The 14,781-nt window shown below is 48.9% G+C and overlaps 2 protein-coding genes across 2 annotated transcripts in view; one reads left to right on the top strand and one right to left on the bottom strand.

Moving 5' to 3' along the window:
• Nucleotides 1-14,781, top strand: part of MYO19 (myosin XIX) — a 175,034-nt gene that overhangs the window by 90,339 nt on the left and 69,914 nt on the right. The window contains exon 13 of the mRNA XM_075335795.1: nucleotides 1,447-1,568. Coding sequence (XP_075191910.1) covers nucleotides 1,447-1,568 — 122 coding nt within the window. The remainder of the gene's footprint in view (nucleotides 1-1,446; nucleotides 1,569-14,781) is intronic.
• The window catches only part of PIGW (phosphatidylinositol glycan anchor biosynthesis class W), a 176,056-nt gene that overhangs the window by 130,682 nt on the left and 30,593 nt on the right, over nucleotides 1-14,781 (bottom strand). The window lies entirely within an intron of this gene.

Genomic DNA, 14,781 nt, shown 5'->3' with positions numbered 1-14,781 from the left:
GAAACTGTTATTGGCTTTCCTCCTTCTTGCTTTGGTACTAAAACTGAGGAATCTGTACTCCTACGGGAGGGTGTATAGCCAGAAGGGGAGGGGCCTTACACTTTTAAGTGTAGTTCTTTGTGCGGCCTCCAGAGGGCAGTAGCTATACACCCACTGTCTGGGTCTCCCAATTGGAGCTAGAAGAAAAGGAATTTACGGTAAGTAAACAAAATTCCCTTCTTGCTTGATCTTGGATTTTTTTTCCCTTTATTTATATACCATTTGGTCAGAAAATTAAGATAACTTTCACACTACGTTTTTTTAACATGTGTCCTGAACGTTTTTTTGCTGCAAAAGCGAATCCAGTGCAAATACGTTTTAATTTCAATGCGTTTGCAATGGACGCGCATCAACATGCGTTGTCATGCGTTTGCGTGCGGTATAGTTCGGATCCAGCGAGTTGCAGTATTTTAACATTTTTCAAAAACTCCACTTGTAGCATTTTTGAGCTGCGTCCAAATACTGTTTGTCAATGGATCCTGACTATACTGCACTCAAACGCATGTGAACGCTGCCATGCTGATAGGCAGGATCCTGTTGGGCAGAAACCAGCGTGATGTGATTAGAGTCTCTCTCTCTGTCTCGCTCTCTGTCGGTCTCTCTGTCTCGCTTTCTGTCGGTCTCTCTCTCTCTGTGGGTCGGTCTCTCTCTCTGTCGGTCTCTCCCTCTCACCCCCTCTCTCATACTCACCGATCACCGGCGCGGCGCTGCACGGCTGTCACACTGCTCTGACGGCTTCTCCTCTTTTGAAAATGCCGGCCGCTCATTATTCCATCTCGTATTCCCTGCTTCCCCGGCGCCTATGATTGGTTGCAGTCAGACACGCCCCCACGCTGAGTGACAGCTGTCTCACTGCAACCAATCACAGCCGCCGGTGGGCGAGTCTATATCGTGCGGTACAATAAATAAATAAGTTTTAAAAAGACGGCGTGTGGTTCCCCCCCCCCCCCCCCCATTTTGATACCAGCCAAAGTAAAGCCACATGGCTAAAGGCTGGTATTCTCAGGATGGGGACCCCCACATTATGGGGAGCCCCCCAGCCTAAAAATATCAGCTAGCAGCCGCCCGGAATTGCCGCATCCATTAGATGCGTCAGTCCTGGGACAACTCCCGGCTAATCCTAAATTGCCCTGGTGCGGTGGCAATCGGGGTAATAAGGAGTTAATAGCAGCCCATAGCTGCCACTAAGTCCTAGGTTAATCATGGCAGGCATCTATGAGACACCGCCCATGATTAACCTGTAAGTGAAAGTAATTAAACACAAACACCAAAAAATCCTTTATATGTAATAAAAGACAAAAAAAAACCACCCTCTTTCACCACTTTATTAAAATCCCCAAATACCCTTCCAGGTCCGGCATAATCCACACAACCTTTTCACAATGTTAATTTTTTTTTTCTACCCAGGTTTGCTGGATGTATATGGATTTGAATCTTTTCCACAAAACAGTTTGGAACAATTGTGCATTAACTACGCTAATGAGAAACTTCAGCAGCATTTTGTATCTCACTACATGAAAGCTCAACAGGTATGCAGTATGTTTTACTGTAAAGATAAAAAAGGAGGATTTTCTGATCACAGAAATGTGGGCGCCGAGATCAGGATGGTGCACGGAAAGAGCTCCTTGTCCAAGGGTGCAGCACAGCAAGATCCAGGAAAAAAAAGATGATCCAGCAACTAGGTTGAAGGAGCTCTGTCTCTAGCTCCTCCCTCCACCCCTTTTGCCTCTAGCTCCTCTCTTTGCCTCTAGCTCCTCCCTCTCGCTCCTTCTTCCAACTCTAGCTCCTCCCTCTGCCTTTAGCTCCTCCTTCCGCATCTAGCTTTTCCCTCTGGCTCTAGCTCCTCCTCCAGCTCCCTCTGGCTCTAGCTCCTTCTCCAGCTCCCTCTGCTTCTAGCTTCTCCTCCAGCTCCCTCTGCCTCTAGCTCCTTTTTCCTCTTCCTCCCTCCCCTCTACACAGAATCTCATCAGTAACAACTGCCATCTCCTATGTCAGTAATGCAACAATCCCTCTTCACTGAATACAGATATTCTTAGGAAATGAGAATTTTGAAAATGAATGATAAGTCCAGGAGAAGGAAGAAGCAAATTTCTCGGATAAGATATATTACAAAGGTTATTTTCATGTGTACTATTGATTTATGGAATATATATTAAAACGACGGTTACGCTTACGTATCAGTCTATTACAGTAAAAATATTTGAAAAAGTCTGACCCACGCATCCTACAAGTGTGTATAGGTGCCAGCTGAAAAAGCATAGCAAATACAAAATGCATACAGCTGCACACAAAATGCCAGCAATGTATAAGGGAACTCTGTACTGCTATATGAAAAAATGAGATTTTTAGTTTATGAATTGGCCAATGCATGTAAGCCCGAACACCAACGACAAGGTAAAGCTCAATTTCTTTGTCGCTCCATTGGGAGACCCAGACAATTGGGTTGTATAGCTACTGCCTCTGGAGGCCACACAAAGTATTACACTCAAAAGTGTAAACCCCTCCCCTCTGCTATACACCCTCCCGTGCATCACGGGCTCCTCAGTTTTTATGCTTTGTGCGAAGGAGGCTGACATCCACGCATAGCTCCACATCTTAGTCAGCAGCAGCTGCTGACTAGGTCGGATGGAAGAAAAGAGGGCCCATATCAGGGCCCCCAGCATGCTCCCTTCTCACCCCACTCTTGTCGGCGGTGTTGTTAAGGTTGAGGTACCCATTGCGGGTACATAGGCAGGAGCCACATGCTGTTTTCCTTCCCCATCCCTTTAGGGCTCTGGGTGAAGTGGGATCCTAATCGGTCTCCAGGCACTGGGACCGTGCTCCCTCCGCAGCCCCTGGGGAATCTGCTGGCCAGGAGCCGGGTATCGTCAGGGACAAGGCCCTGCTACTGTGAGGTACTCTGTGTCCCCGTGGGGACCGCGCATGGAGCGCTTGTGCCATACACACTGCAGCACTGCTGGGTGTGTTAGTGCGCTGGGGACTACCGCGCCGGCCGTGCTTATTTGCCGGCCGCGCTTATAACTTTAGTCCCCGGCTTTTGCGGCCTAGTTTCGCTTATTCCCGCCCACAGGCCTGCCAGTCAGGGGAAGGGCGGGACGCTGCACAGGACGGCAGCACTGAGGGCTGGAGCATACTCTGTATCCTCCTCCCCCCTCACTCAGCACAGTGGGGCACTAGATTCCCGCACTTTCTAGGGCACGCCCACGGCCCCTTCCTCCCCACAGAACGCCGGCAGCCATTACTGTCAGCACTTCTGACGCTGGAGAGGAGAGACAACATCAGGGGGGCCCGTGCACGGATTCTGGTGATCACACAACCGCTGTGAGCGGTCGGTAAGCAGCACCTTAGGTGCTGGCCCCACTGAGTGCCGAAGTGTACATATATATATATATGCTTGTTGTATGGTCGCACTGTTGCTTTTTGGCTACTCCTAGAGAAGCCTTACAGTCCAGCCCCGGGCACTGTTCAATCATTATACCACCCCCGGACCTGCCAGTCAGGAGGAAGGGCGGGACAGTCGGGTTGACGCCGACAGTGAGGGCCGGAGCACACTTCGCTGTCCTCCGCCCCCCTCACTAATCACGCTACGGAACTGATCCCCTCAAGGACTCAGTGTCCCCTTGGGGACGGTGCAGAGAGCAGCTTCGCCTCAGACTTGGCGACTACCACGCCGACCGCGCCTGCTTGCCGGCCGCGGTCTGTAACTTTAGTTCCCGGCTTTTGCGGCCTAGCGCCTTAAACTCCCGTCCCTGGCCCTGCCAGTCAGGGGGAAGGGCGGGACGGTCAGTCGGAGGCTAGCAGTGACGGCTGGAGCACACTTGGCTGTCCTCCGTCTCCCTCACGTTTTGCTCAGGGCACCAGATTCCTGCACTTTTGGGGTTACGCACACGGCTCCCCCCTCCACTGTACACGCCGACAGCCATGTTTTCAGCAGCACATACTGCTTCAGGGTCGGTACACCAGGGGGCTTCTTCTCGATGCTGGGCCCCCTAGAGTGATGAACTGTATATGTGATACACTGTATATATGGCTATATAATGTTTGAATGCAGTTTCACTGGTTGAGCTTCGCCGGCGTTCCCTGTCCAGGCGGCAGGGACAGAGTTACAGCTTTGCTGAGAAACTCTCTGGGTCATTTTCACTATCCATGTCTCAGGCTATGGACAAATGGTCGGCTAAGAGACTAGGAGTTGCGGTCCAGACCGGCCCCTTACACAGGCCCCGGGCACTGCGGGATCGCCCCAGGCCTCCCTCGGTCTGCGACGAAGCGTGTTCCTGGGGTGGCCTCTAGTTAGTACGTGGTAAACTCCAGCACGAACCGCAGTCCCAGTCCGGCTAAGCAGCCTTGCTTGGAATCTTCCCCGACTTCTAGGGTCTCAGCTTGAGGACCCTCTAGAGGATGGGGCGGAGGTCGCAACCCAGGACTCTGTCCGGACGTGGCTCTCAAGGCTTCACAGATTCTGTCCAGAAGCACACCTTCCCGGACAAGCGTTTTACTGAATGCCTTATAACACACGTTGTCCCTTCCCCTCTGACGTTGTTAAGGTTTCGGCTCAGTGTCATAAGGTGCCCGCCAGTCTTGGACTGGCGGCTAGATCAGTAGTAGCAGTGGCTGGTGGGTCCACGCTCAAGAATGCCACGGACAGACAGATAGAACTCCTAATGGGATCCATCTATGAAGCCATAGGCGCGTCCGTTGCCCCAGCCTTTGCAGGGGTGGGCACTCCAGGCTATCTCAGCTGCTCTGTCTCAGATCAATGCGGTCATCCTGTGCTCCGCAATTAGCGTCTTTGACGTCTCAGGCGGTGGTATTTTCATCCTCCGCCGTGCACAGAGAACCTTTTCTGCATGACGGTCCAGGTCAGGGGAGTGATCCCCACATGTCCAAGACCGATGTAGGAGACATTCTGTCTTACGGTCACAGGATAGAGCTCAGTTCTCGTCCTCCGACTCGTTGATTCACAGCATCTCCGTCCCCCGAGCGAGCCGATGCACGTTTCCAGTCGGTGAACACTCCGAAGGCAGGAGGAGTTGCGATCCTCGTTCCCCTTCAAGAACGTAGTCGCGGCTTTTTACTACAGCTTGTTCGTGGTACCAGATAGGACGGATCACTCCGCCCCGTTCTGGACTTCACACGGCTCAACGGACGGAGAACCTGACGGTTCCGGATGGAATCTCTCCGCTGGCCATCACCTTTGATGGCCCAAGGAGGTTTCCTAGCATCAATATCAATCTTATTTCCACGTGCCAATTGTACCAGAATATCAGCGCTTCCTGCGCTTCGCCATAGGGAACGAACACCTTCAGTTCGTGGCACTAACTTTCGGCCTGGTGACAGCCCTACGGGCCTTCACCAAGGTCATGACAACGGTGGTAGCGGTCCTACTCTCTCAGGCAATCTGCTGGTCAATGCCCCCTCTCGGATGGCATGCCAACACAGACTGAACATTGCTCTAGAGACTCTCCAGAGATTCGGGTGGTTCATCAATTTTTCCTAAAGTCAAGATTGACACCGGCCCAATCAATGACATATCTCGGCATGGAGTTTCATACTCTCTCAGCGATAGTGAAGCTTCCGCTGGACAAACAGCGTTCACTACAGACAGGGGTGCAATCGTTCCTTCGGGCCCAGTCACACCCTTGAGGCGCCTCATGCACTTCCTAGAGAAGTTGGTGGCAGCAATAGAGGCAGCTCCGTTTGCGCAGATTCATCTGCGCCCACTTTAATGGGACTTTCTCCGCAAATGGGACAGCAAATCGATGTCCCTCGACAAGAACGTTGCTCCTTCTCGGGCAGCCATGGCCTCCCTTCAGTGGTGGCTTCTTCCCACTCTTGTCGAAGGAAAAATCCTTCCTGCCCACATCCTGGGCTGTGGTCACGACGGACGCGAGTCTGTCAGGGAGTCTTCCTCCACCACAGGGCTCAGGGTACATGGACTCAGCAGAGTCCTCCCTCCAGATCAATGTTCTTGAGAGAAGGGCAGTGTTCTAGCCCTAATAGCGTTCCAGCCATGGCCGGAAGGCAGGCAGATCCGAATTCAGTCGGACAACGCCACGGCGGTGGCATACATCAACCACCAAGGCGCGGCACAAGCAGTCGGCAAGCCTTCCAGCAAGTCCGGCGGATTCTGCTGTGGGTGGAAGCCACAGCCTCCACCATCTCCGCAGTTCACATCCCGGGCGTAGAAAACTGGGAAGCAGACTTTCTCAGTCGCCAGGGCATGGACGCAGGGGAATGGTCTCTTCGACCGGACGTGTTTCAAGAGATTGTTGCCGCTGGGGGAAGCCGGATGTCGACCTATTGGCGTCCCGGCACAACAACAAGGTCCCGGCATTCATGGCACGTTCTCAAGATCACAGAGCTCTGGCGGCAGACGCATTCTGAATTCTGCGGCCCTCAACCTGACTGCGTAGCCATTGAGTACTGGATCCTAGCGTCTTCAGGGTTATCTCAAGAGGTCATTGCCACTATGAGACAGGCCAAGCAACCAACGTCCGCCAAAGATCTACCACAGGACGTGGAAGATCTTCTTATCCTGGTGCTCTGATCAGAGTTTTACTCTCGGGCCATTCGCCTTGCCCACTTTCTGTCCTTCCTTCAATCCGGAATGGAGAAGGGGTTGTCTCTCGGTTCCCTTAAGGGACAAGTTTCGGCGCTTTCTGTGTTTGTGTTTCAAAAGCGTCTAGCCAAACTCCCTCAGGTACGCACGTTCCTGTAGGGGGTTTGCTACATAGTTCCTCCTTACAAGCGTCGGCTAGAACCCTGGGATCGGAACAGGGTGATACCGGCTCTTCAGAATCCACCCTTCGAGCCAATGAGGGATATTCTCTTTCACGCCTTTCGCAGATGGTGGTCTTCCTAGTGGCAGTCACGTCGCTCCGCAGAGTGTCTGACATAGCAGCCCTGTCATGTAAAGTCCCCCTTCCTGGTGTTTCACCAGGACGAGCTGGTTCTGCGTTCGGTTCTGGAATTTCTCCCGAAGGGGTATCCTCTGTTCATCTCAATCAGGATATCTTCTTACCTTCTTTTTGTCTCATCCGGTTCACCAACGTGGAAAGGATTTGCACTTGTTAGGTCTGGTGAGAGCACTCAGACTCTACATTCCTTGTACGGCGCCCCTGCGCCGCTTGGATGCGCTCTTGTCCTTGTCGCTGACCAGCGTAAAGGGTCGCAAGCTCCCAAGTCAACTTGGCTCGGTGGATCAAGGAACCAATTCTTGAAGCCTACCGTTCCGCTGGGCTTCCGGTTCCTTCAAGGCTGAAGGCCCATTCTCCCAGAGCCGTGGGTGCGTCCTGGGCGTTGCTGCACCAGGCTACGGCTCAGCAGGTGTGTCAGGCGACTACCTGGTTGAGTCTGCACGCCTTCACGGAGCACTTTCTAGTGCATACCTACGCTCGGCAGATGCCAGCTTAGTTGGCGAGTCCTTCAGGCGGCGGTTGCCCACCTGTAGGAAGGGGCCGTTTTACGGCTATATTACGAGGTATTCTTTTACCCACCCAGGGACTGCTTTTGGACGTCCCAATTGTCTGGGTCTCCCAATGGAGCGACAAAGAAGAAGGGAATTTTGTTTACTTACCGTAAATTCCTTTTCTTCTAGCTCCAATTGGGAGACCCAGCACCCGCCCCTGTTTCCCTTCGGGCTGTTATTCTTTGTGTACACATGTTGTTCAGATTGAATTGTTCTTGGTCATGGTTTCAGTTCTCCGAACATCCTTCGGATTGAATTTACCTTAGACCAATTTATAAGTTTCCTCCTTCCTGCTTTTGCACCAAAACTGAGGAGCCCGTGATGCACGGGAGGGTGTATAGCAGAGGGGAGGGGTTTACACTTTTGAGTGTAATACTTTGTGTGGCCTCCGGAGGCAGTAGCTATACACCCCAATTGGCTGGGTCTCCCAATTGGAGCTAGAAGAAAAGGAATTTACGGTAAGTAAACAAAATTCCCTTCATTCCGGGTACCTAACTAAAATGCCACTATCTAGGTTAAAAACATCCGTGTCTGGGCAGCTAGACTAAAAAATCTAACTTGAAATGCCACTATCTGGACTAACCTCCATGTCTGGGCAGCTAGGACTCCTGGTATAAGGATCATGAACACAGTCTGGTTTATAGGGCGGAGTGCTCAGTCAGAAAAAGACTCACTACAAATATTTGAAAAAGACTGAATTGGCCAATTCATAAACTAAAAATCTCATTTTTTCATATAGCAGTAATGCAGTACCAGAGTTCCCTTATACATTGATGGCATTTCGTGTGCAGCTGTATGCATTTTGTATTTGCTATGTTTTTTCAGCTGGCACCTATACACACTTGCAGGATGTGCGGGTCAGTCTTTTTCAAATATTTGTAGTGTCTTTTTCTGACTTAGCACTCCGCCCTGTAAACCAGGCTGTGTTCATAATCCTTATACCAGGAGTCCTAGCTGCCCAGGCATGGAGGTTAGTCCAGATAGTGGCATTTCAAGTTAGATTTTTTAGTCTAGCTGCCCAGACACGGATGTTTTTAACCTAGAATATTGAGAGTTACCTTGCCGTTGGTTTCCGGGCTTACATGCATTGGCCAATTCATAAACTAAAAATCTCATTTTTTCATATAGCAGTAATGCAGTATCAGAGTTCCCTTATACATTGATGGCATTTTGTGTGTAGCTGTATGCATTTTGTATTTGTTACAGTAAAAGACATTCAGAAAAAGAAAGGTGACCAGCAACTCATTCAAAATGTATAAAACAAGCCTTTATTCCATACTATTAAAAACCCATTGCTTGGGCAGATACATACAGTGTATCTTACGAGTTTCAAGCCCATCAGGGCTCACATAAAAACCGAAGCACAATACCTCCCAAGAGATTAGGCTTGGTCACAGTTTCCATTCATTAGCAGAAATTAGTCAAGCTGCTGTGAGATAATGGGAGAGACAGGTTAGAGCAGCAAACAGTTAATTAGCAGAACACAATCCATAGGAATACTTGGACACACTTTGCATAGTATTAGCCTTAAGGTACCGTCACACATAATGAGATCGCTAGCGAGATCGCTGCTGAGTCGCGGTTTCTGTGACGCACTAGCGATCCCATTAGCGATCTCGATATGTGTGTCATCTACCAGCGATCAGGCCCCTGCTGTGAGGTCGCCGGTCGTTGCAGAATGGTCCAGGCCATTTTCTTCAAAGGCAATGTCCTGCTGGGCAGGACACATCACTGTGTTTGACACTGTGTGACAGGGTCACAGTGACGGCTGAGATCGTTATACAGGTCGCTACTGCGACCTGTATTGTTCCTGCATCACTGGTAAGATCTGACTGTGTGACATCTCACCAGCGACCTCCCAGCGACTTACCAGCGATCCCTATCAGGTTGCATCGTTTTTGGGATCGCTGGTAAGTCGTTGTGTGTGACTGGGCCTTTACTACTGTGTAGTAATAAAACCATTAACTCAGCACAATGCACAGAAATGCAGTAGGGATAAATAGACATAAGCTGGGTTTACACACTGAGACTTTCTAGCGATCCAACCTGCGATCTCAATCTAGCCGGGATCGCTACAAAGTCTCTGGTGAGCTGTCAAACAGGCAGACCTGGCCAACGACCTAACAGCGATCCGGACCTGCAGAGCGACTAGCTGGTCGTTGGGGACGTGTCAAAAAAGCAGGTGAACTTCACCCGACTTCATTTAATGCCGCGCGGCTCTGTGTGCCGTGTAAATAAATAAATAATTAAAAAATCCGGCGTGCGGTCCCCCCCAATTTTAATACCAGCCAGATAAAGCCATACGGCTGCAGGCTGGTATTCTCAGGATGGGGAGCCCCACGTTATGGGGAGCCCCCCAGCCTAACAATATCAGTCAGCAGCCGCCCAGAATTGCCGCATACATTAGATGCGACAGTTCTGGGACTGTACCCGGCTCTTCCCGATTTGCCCTGGTGCGTTGGCAAATCGGGGTAATAAGGAGTTATTGTCAGCCAATAGCTGCCAATAAGTCCTAGATTAATCATGTCAGGCGTCTCCCCGAGATTCCTTCCATGATTAATCTGTAAGTGACAGTAAATAAACACACACACACCCGAAAAAATCATTTATTAGAAATTAAAAACACAAACACATTCCCTCATTACCAATTTATTACCCACAACAAAGCCCTCCTTGTCCGGCATAATCCACGGTCCTCCAGCGTCGCATCCAGCTCTGCTGCATGCAGGTGACAGGAGCAGCAGAAGACACAGCCGCTCCTGTCACCTGCACGCAGCTAATGAAGAGAGCCGTGTGATCGGCTGAGCTGTCACTGAGGTTACCTGGATTTTTGTCTATATGAAGAGGGTCATACCTTCTGACCGTGCACCCTTCCCCCAGTTGCCACAGGTAATCTTATCCTATATAGCAGGTTCCTACTTGCCCATACACAGGAGGTTTTTAACCTAGAGAGAGGCTTCAGCATAGCGTCAGGGACCCAGTTACGAGATATGCCGTGAAGGGGCAACTGGGCAGATATACAAATGGCCATTTATATATGTTAAATATCTCATATTTTTCTCAGATTTTCCTTAGCAGTAATGCAGATCCATGTTCACATATTCATGGTTTCCATACTTTAGCATTATCAGAGTGCAAACTGTTTTTTTTTTGTATTTTATGTCATGTTCAGTTATGCACCTGTTCACACGTCAGGTCGAGGAGTGCAGTCAGTCTTTTTTGTCTATATGAAGAGGGTCATACCTTCTGACCGTGCACCCTTCCCCCAGTTGCCACAGGTAATCTTATCCTATATAGCAGGTTCCTACTTGCCCATACACAGGAGGTTTTTATTTCAAATCTGTTTTATTGATGAAACTGTTGTCAACATACAAACATATCATTTGTGCAATTACAATACATAAGCATCATTTTCTCAATGCCGGGATAACATCCAGAAATTGTTACATTACTAAATTTCTTGGAATTCTTCAAATTATCTTTGTGCTATTACCATACAACCACTTGTAAATTATAGGTCAGAATTTTACTTCTTTTGACTTCCCGTATCCTAATATACTCATTCTCCTTGTATGTCTATTGTCTTATGAATTATTGATAAATCTTTTCATATAAAAAATGAAACTAGAAAAATGCAGATTAATGTTCAGAAAAGAAAGAAAGAAGAGGAAAGATATAAGCATAAAGAAGAGGAAATTAGAGAAAAGGGGGGAGGGGGGGAAGCAAGAAAAGAAAAGAAAAAAGGGGGGGGAAGGAATGAGACTCCCCACCGTTTCTCAGCTCAAAAAGCTCGCCAAACTCTCCACAAACTCTGGGGACTCCATGAACATAATCCATGGTCTCCAAACTGTAGTAAATTTTTCTGTGTTCCCATTTAGTTCTGCTGTCAGCTCCTCCATTCTCTGGAGGTTTGTCATCTCCTCCAACCAATCCAGCACCGTAGGGCATCTAGTCTGTTTCCAAAATCGTGGGATAATCATACGGGCAGCCGCCAGGCAAAATCGCAACATGTCCCTTTTTTGTGTTTTAATAGCTCCTGGGAGCATAGAAAGAAGGGCAACCTGGGGGGATTTTTCTATTTCACCTCCGCTCATCTTTTTGTACAGGTAGAACACTGAGTCCCAAAAGGGTTGCAGCTTAGTACAGCTCCACCATATGTGTAGCATTGTACCTGTGTCTGTGCCACACCTCCAGCACACATCAGACACAGAGGGAAATATAGCATGTAATTTAGTCGGGTAATGGTACCACCTTGTGAGAATTTTATAACTTTTCTCTTGAGCGGCGCACGCCAAGGAAAGCTTGTGGGTCCACAGGTACGCTCTGCTCCAATCGTCCTCTGCAATATCCTCTCCCAGTTCCTCTCCCCACCTACAGACAAAGTGAGGTTTATCCACCCTATTTCTCTGGTTCAGCATTTTATAGATGAGTGAGATGCCATGTCCAGGTGATGACCCCTGTAAAAATATTTTCTCAAAAGGAGTAGGGGGTGTCCTCATCCTTCTCTCCCTGTCCTGGTACGAGAGGAAAGATTTCAACTGCATATATTCCATCCAGGAAATCTCTCTCCCTGTGGCCTGCATGGAAGTATAAGTTGGTAGGGTGTGTCCCTGGAGCACGTGACAAAAACGGGTATCATCCGCCCGAGTAAATCCCCCGAATCTATGGGAGTGGAGTCCTGGGGGGAACTTCTTATTACCGAATACGGGGGTAAGTGGGCCCTGCTCCTGAGAGAGAGATCCCTTTTTTATCTCTCCATCCCACATCCCCATCGCTGTCCGCGTGAACTCCATTCCTTTCGCTATCTGGATCCTACTTTCTTTCTCTAACCATGGAAGTAAATGTAAGGGAGTTCCCAGTACATCCTGTTCAATCACCACCCATTGTTTCGAATTACCATGAAAATGCCAGTCCAGTAATCTCGTTAGGATAGCTGCCTTGTAATATAACTGAAAATTTGGGAGCCCCGCCCCCCCGTCACTTTTGTGTCTGGTCAGAGTTTTAATTCCTGTTCGGGGTCTCCTGTTCCCCCAGACAAACCCAGACAAGGCTGTCCGGATCTTGGAGAAGTAACTTAGCGGTAGCTGTATGGGTATTGTCTGAAACAGGAACAGGAACCTCGGTAACACATCCATTTTTATCGCGTTTATACGCCCAAACCACGTCAATCTCTTTTTGTCATATTTCTTTAAGTCCCTGATTGTCCTTTCTAATAAGGGGAAAAAATTGTGATGTACAATTTTTGCTGGATCCCTAGGTACCATAACTCCCAGATATTTTAAAACTGACGGTTGCCACTTAAAAGGGAAGTTTTGTGATACTCTCGCAAGGTCTTCTGCCGATAAAGTCACGTTCATGGCCTCTGATTTGGAAAAATTTACTTTGAAGTTGCTTAAGTTGCCAAACTGTTCGAACTCCTTAAGCAAGGACGGGAAGGATATGTGTGGTTGGGAAATGAACATGAGAAGGTCATCCGCGAATAGAGCCAGCTTACGGCTCTCCCCCCCCGCCTCTATCCCGTGGATGCTTGTGTTGTTTCTCAGGGCGACCGCAAGGTGCTCCATGACTATGACGTATAAGAGGGGCGACAGTGGACATCCCTGTCTCGTTCCATTGTGGACCAGAAAGGATGATGATAGAAACCCATTTGTCCTGACTTTTGCTGAGGGTCTCGTATACAGGGACGCAATTCTACCCAAAAATTTCTGACCCAAACCCACCTGTCTCAAGGCTGCCATCATAAAGCTCCAACTGACCCGGTCGAAGGCCTTCTCCGCGTCCACTGAAAGTAAACACATGGGGAGAGACTGAGCCCTCGACCGAGCCATCAGGAGGAACAATTTGTTGGTGTTGTCCCGTGCCTCCCGGCCTTTTACAAATCCCACCTGGTCTGTATGTATTATCCCAGGCAGGGACAGGGCAAGTCTGTTGGCAAGTGCTTTAGAGAAAAATTTCAAATCTAAATTAATCAGTGAGATGGGTCTGTAATTTGTAACCAGCAAGTGGTCCTTTCCCGGTTTGGGGATAACACATATGTGTGCTTCAAGAGACTGTGCTACCCACTGGGAGTTTTCAGATATGGAGTTAAATACTTTGGTCATGAACGGGGATAACTGAGTCTGAAAAATTTTATAGAACTTGGGGGTAAACCCGTCCGGACCTGGGCTTTTGCCTGAAGGAGAATCCCTGATAATAGATGCCACTTCTGTCTCTGTAAAGTCTGCTTCTAGGTTTTCAACCTCAGTATTGGGTATAGTCGGCAGGGCTGTTTTAAGTATGTAATCATTTATTTTAGTCTCCAAAGCTTCTTGTGGCATATCCCCAAATTTGCCCCTTATGTTGTAAAGGTCACTATAATATTTTTGAAACTGCTCCGCTATGTGGATTGGGTTCTGAGTCAAAAGGCCGTCCGATTTTTTGATCGTAGGGATGTGACTGGGGTCCCCCCTCGGATGTAATAACCTAGCTAGTGGTCTGCCACATTTGTCCGCATATTCATACATAAATCTTTTTAGTCTATTCCTGTGGCGCTCGTATTGTCGGTCCAGAATGGATTTAAGTTCCTCTCTGTTTTTAACTAGCTCTGTCAGTGTCACCGGGGATAATGTCTGCTTATGGATCTTCTCTAGGTCTGAAATATTCTGAAGTAGAGACAGAATGGTTTGGGCTCTCTCCCTCTTAATCCTAGCCCCATGTTTGATCAGAATCCCTCTCAACACACACTTTAGTGTCTCCCATTGAACAGGTAGGGTAGTAGTGTCTCCTGAGTGTATCTCCAAGAATTCATCTATTGTGTTCTGCAGGTCTTTCAAGCATCCCTGGTCCCTCAGCAGACTATCATTCAACCGCCAAGACCACGGCCTCCCAGGCCCATCCGGCATAGTGAGGCTCAAAAATATGGGGGCATGATCTGACCAAGAGATACTGCCTATAGAGGCCTGTATCTGCCATGTCAGGGCCTTCTGACTTACAAGGAATAGGTCTATGCGGCTGTATGAAGAGTGAGCCGGGGAAAAATATGTGTAGTCACGGTCTACTGGGTGTAGTGTTCTCCATACATCCACTAATCTGAGTTCCTGTATACAACGTTTAACCTTCGTTAGTTTCCTTATTGAGAGAAAGTTATGTCCCGACGTTGTGTCTACCTTAGGGTCCAAAGTGAAGTTTAAATCACCGCCCACGATCACGGTCCCTTCTGCGAATTCATCCAGTGATGACAGGAGAGAGGAGCAGGTCGTCGCCGGATCTCTATTCGGTAGATACCAATTGACAAT

Source organism: Anomaloglossus baeobatrachus, chromosome 2 (assembly GCF_048569485.1).
Source record: "Anomaloglossus baeobatrachus isolate aAnoBae1 chromosome 2, aAnoBae1.hap1, whole genome shotgun sequence".
Taxonomy (NCBI): domain Eukaryota; kingdom Metazoa; phylum Chordata; class Amphibia; order Anura; family Aromobatidae; genus Anomaloglossus; species Anomaloglossus baeobatrachus.
The sequence above is the reverse complement of the archived record's forward strand: the minus strand, read 5'-3'. Positions and strand labels throughout refer to the sequence as shown.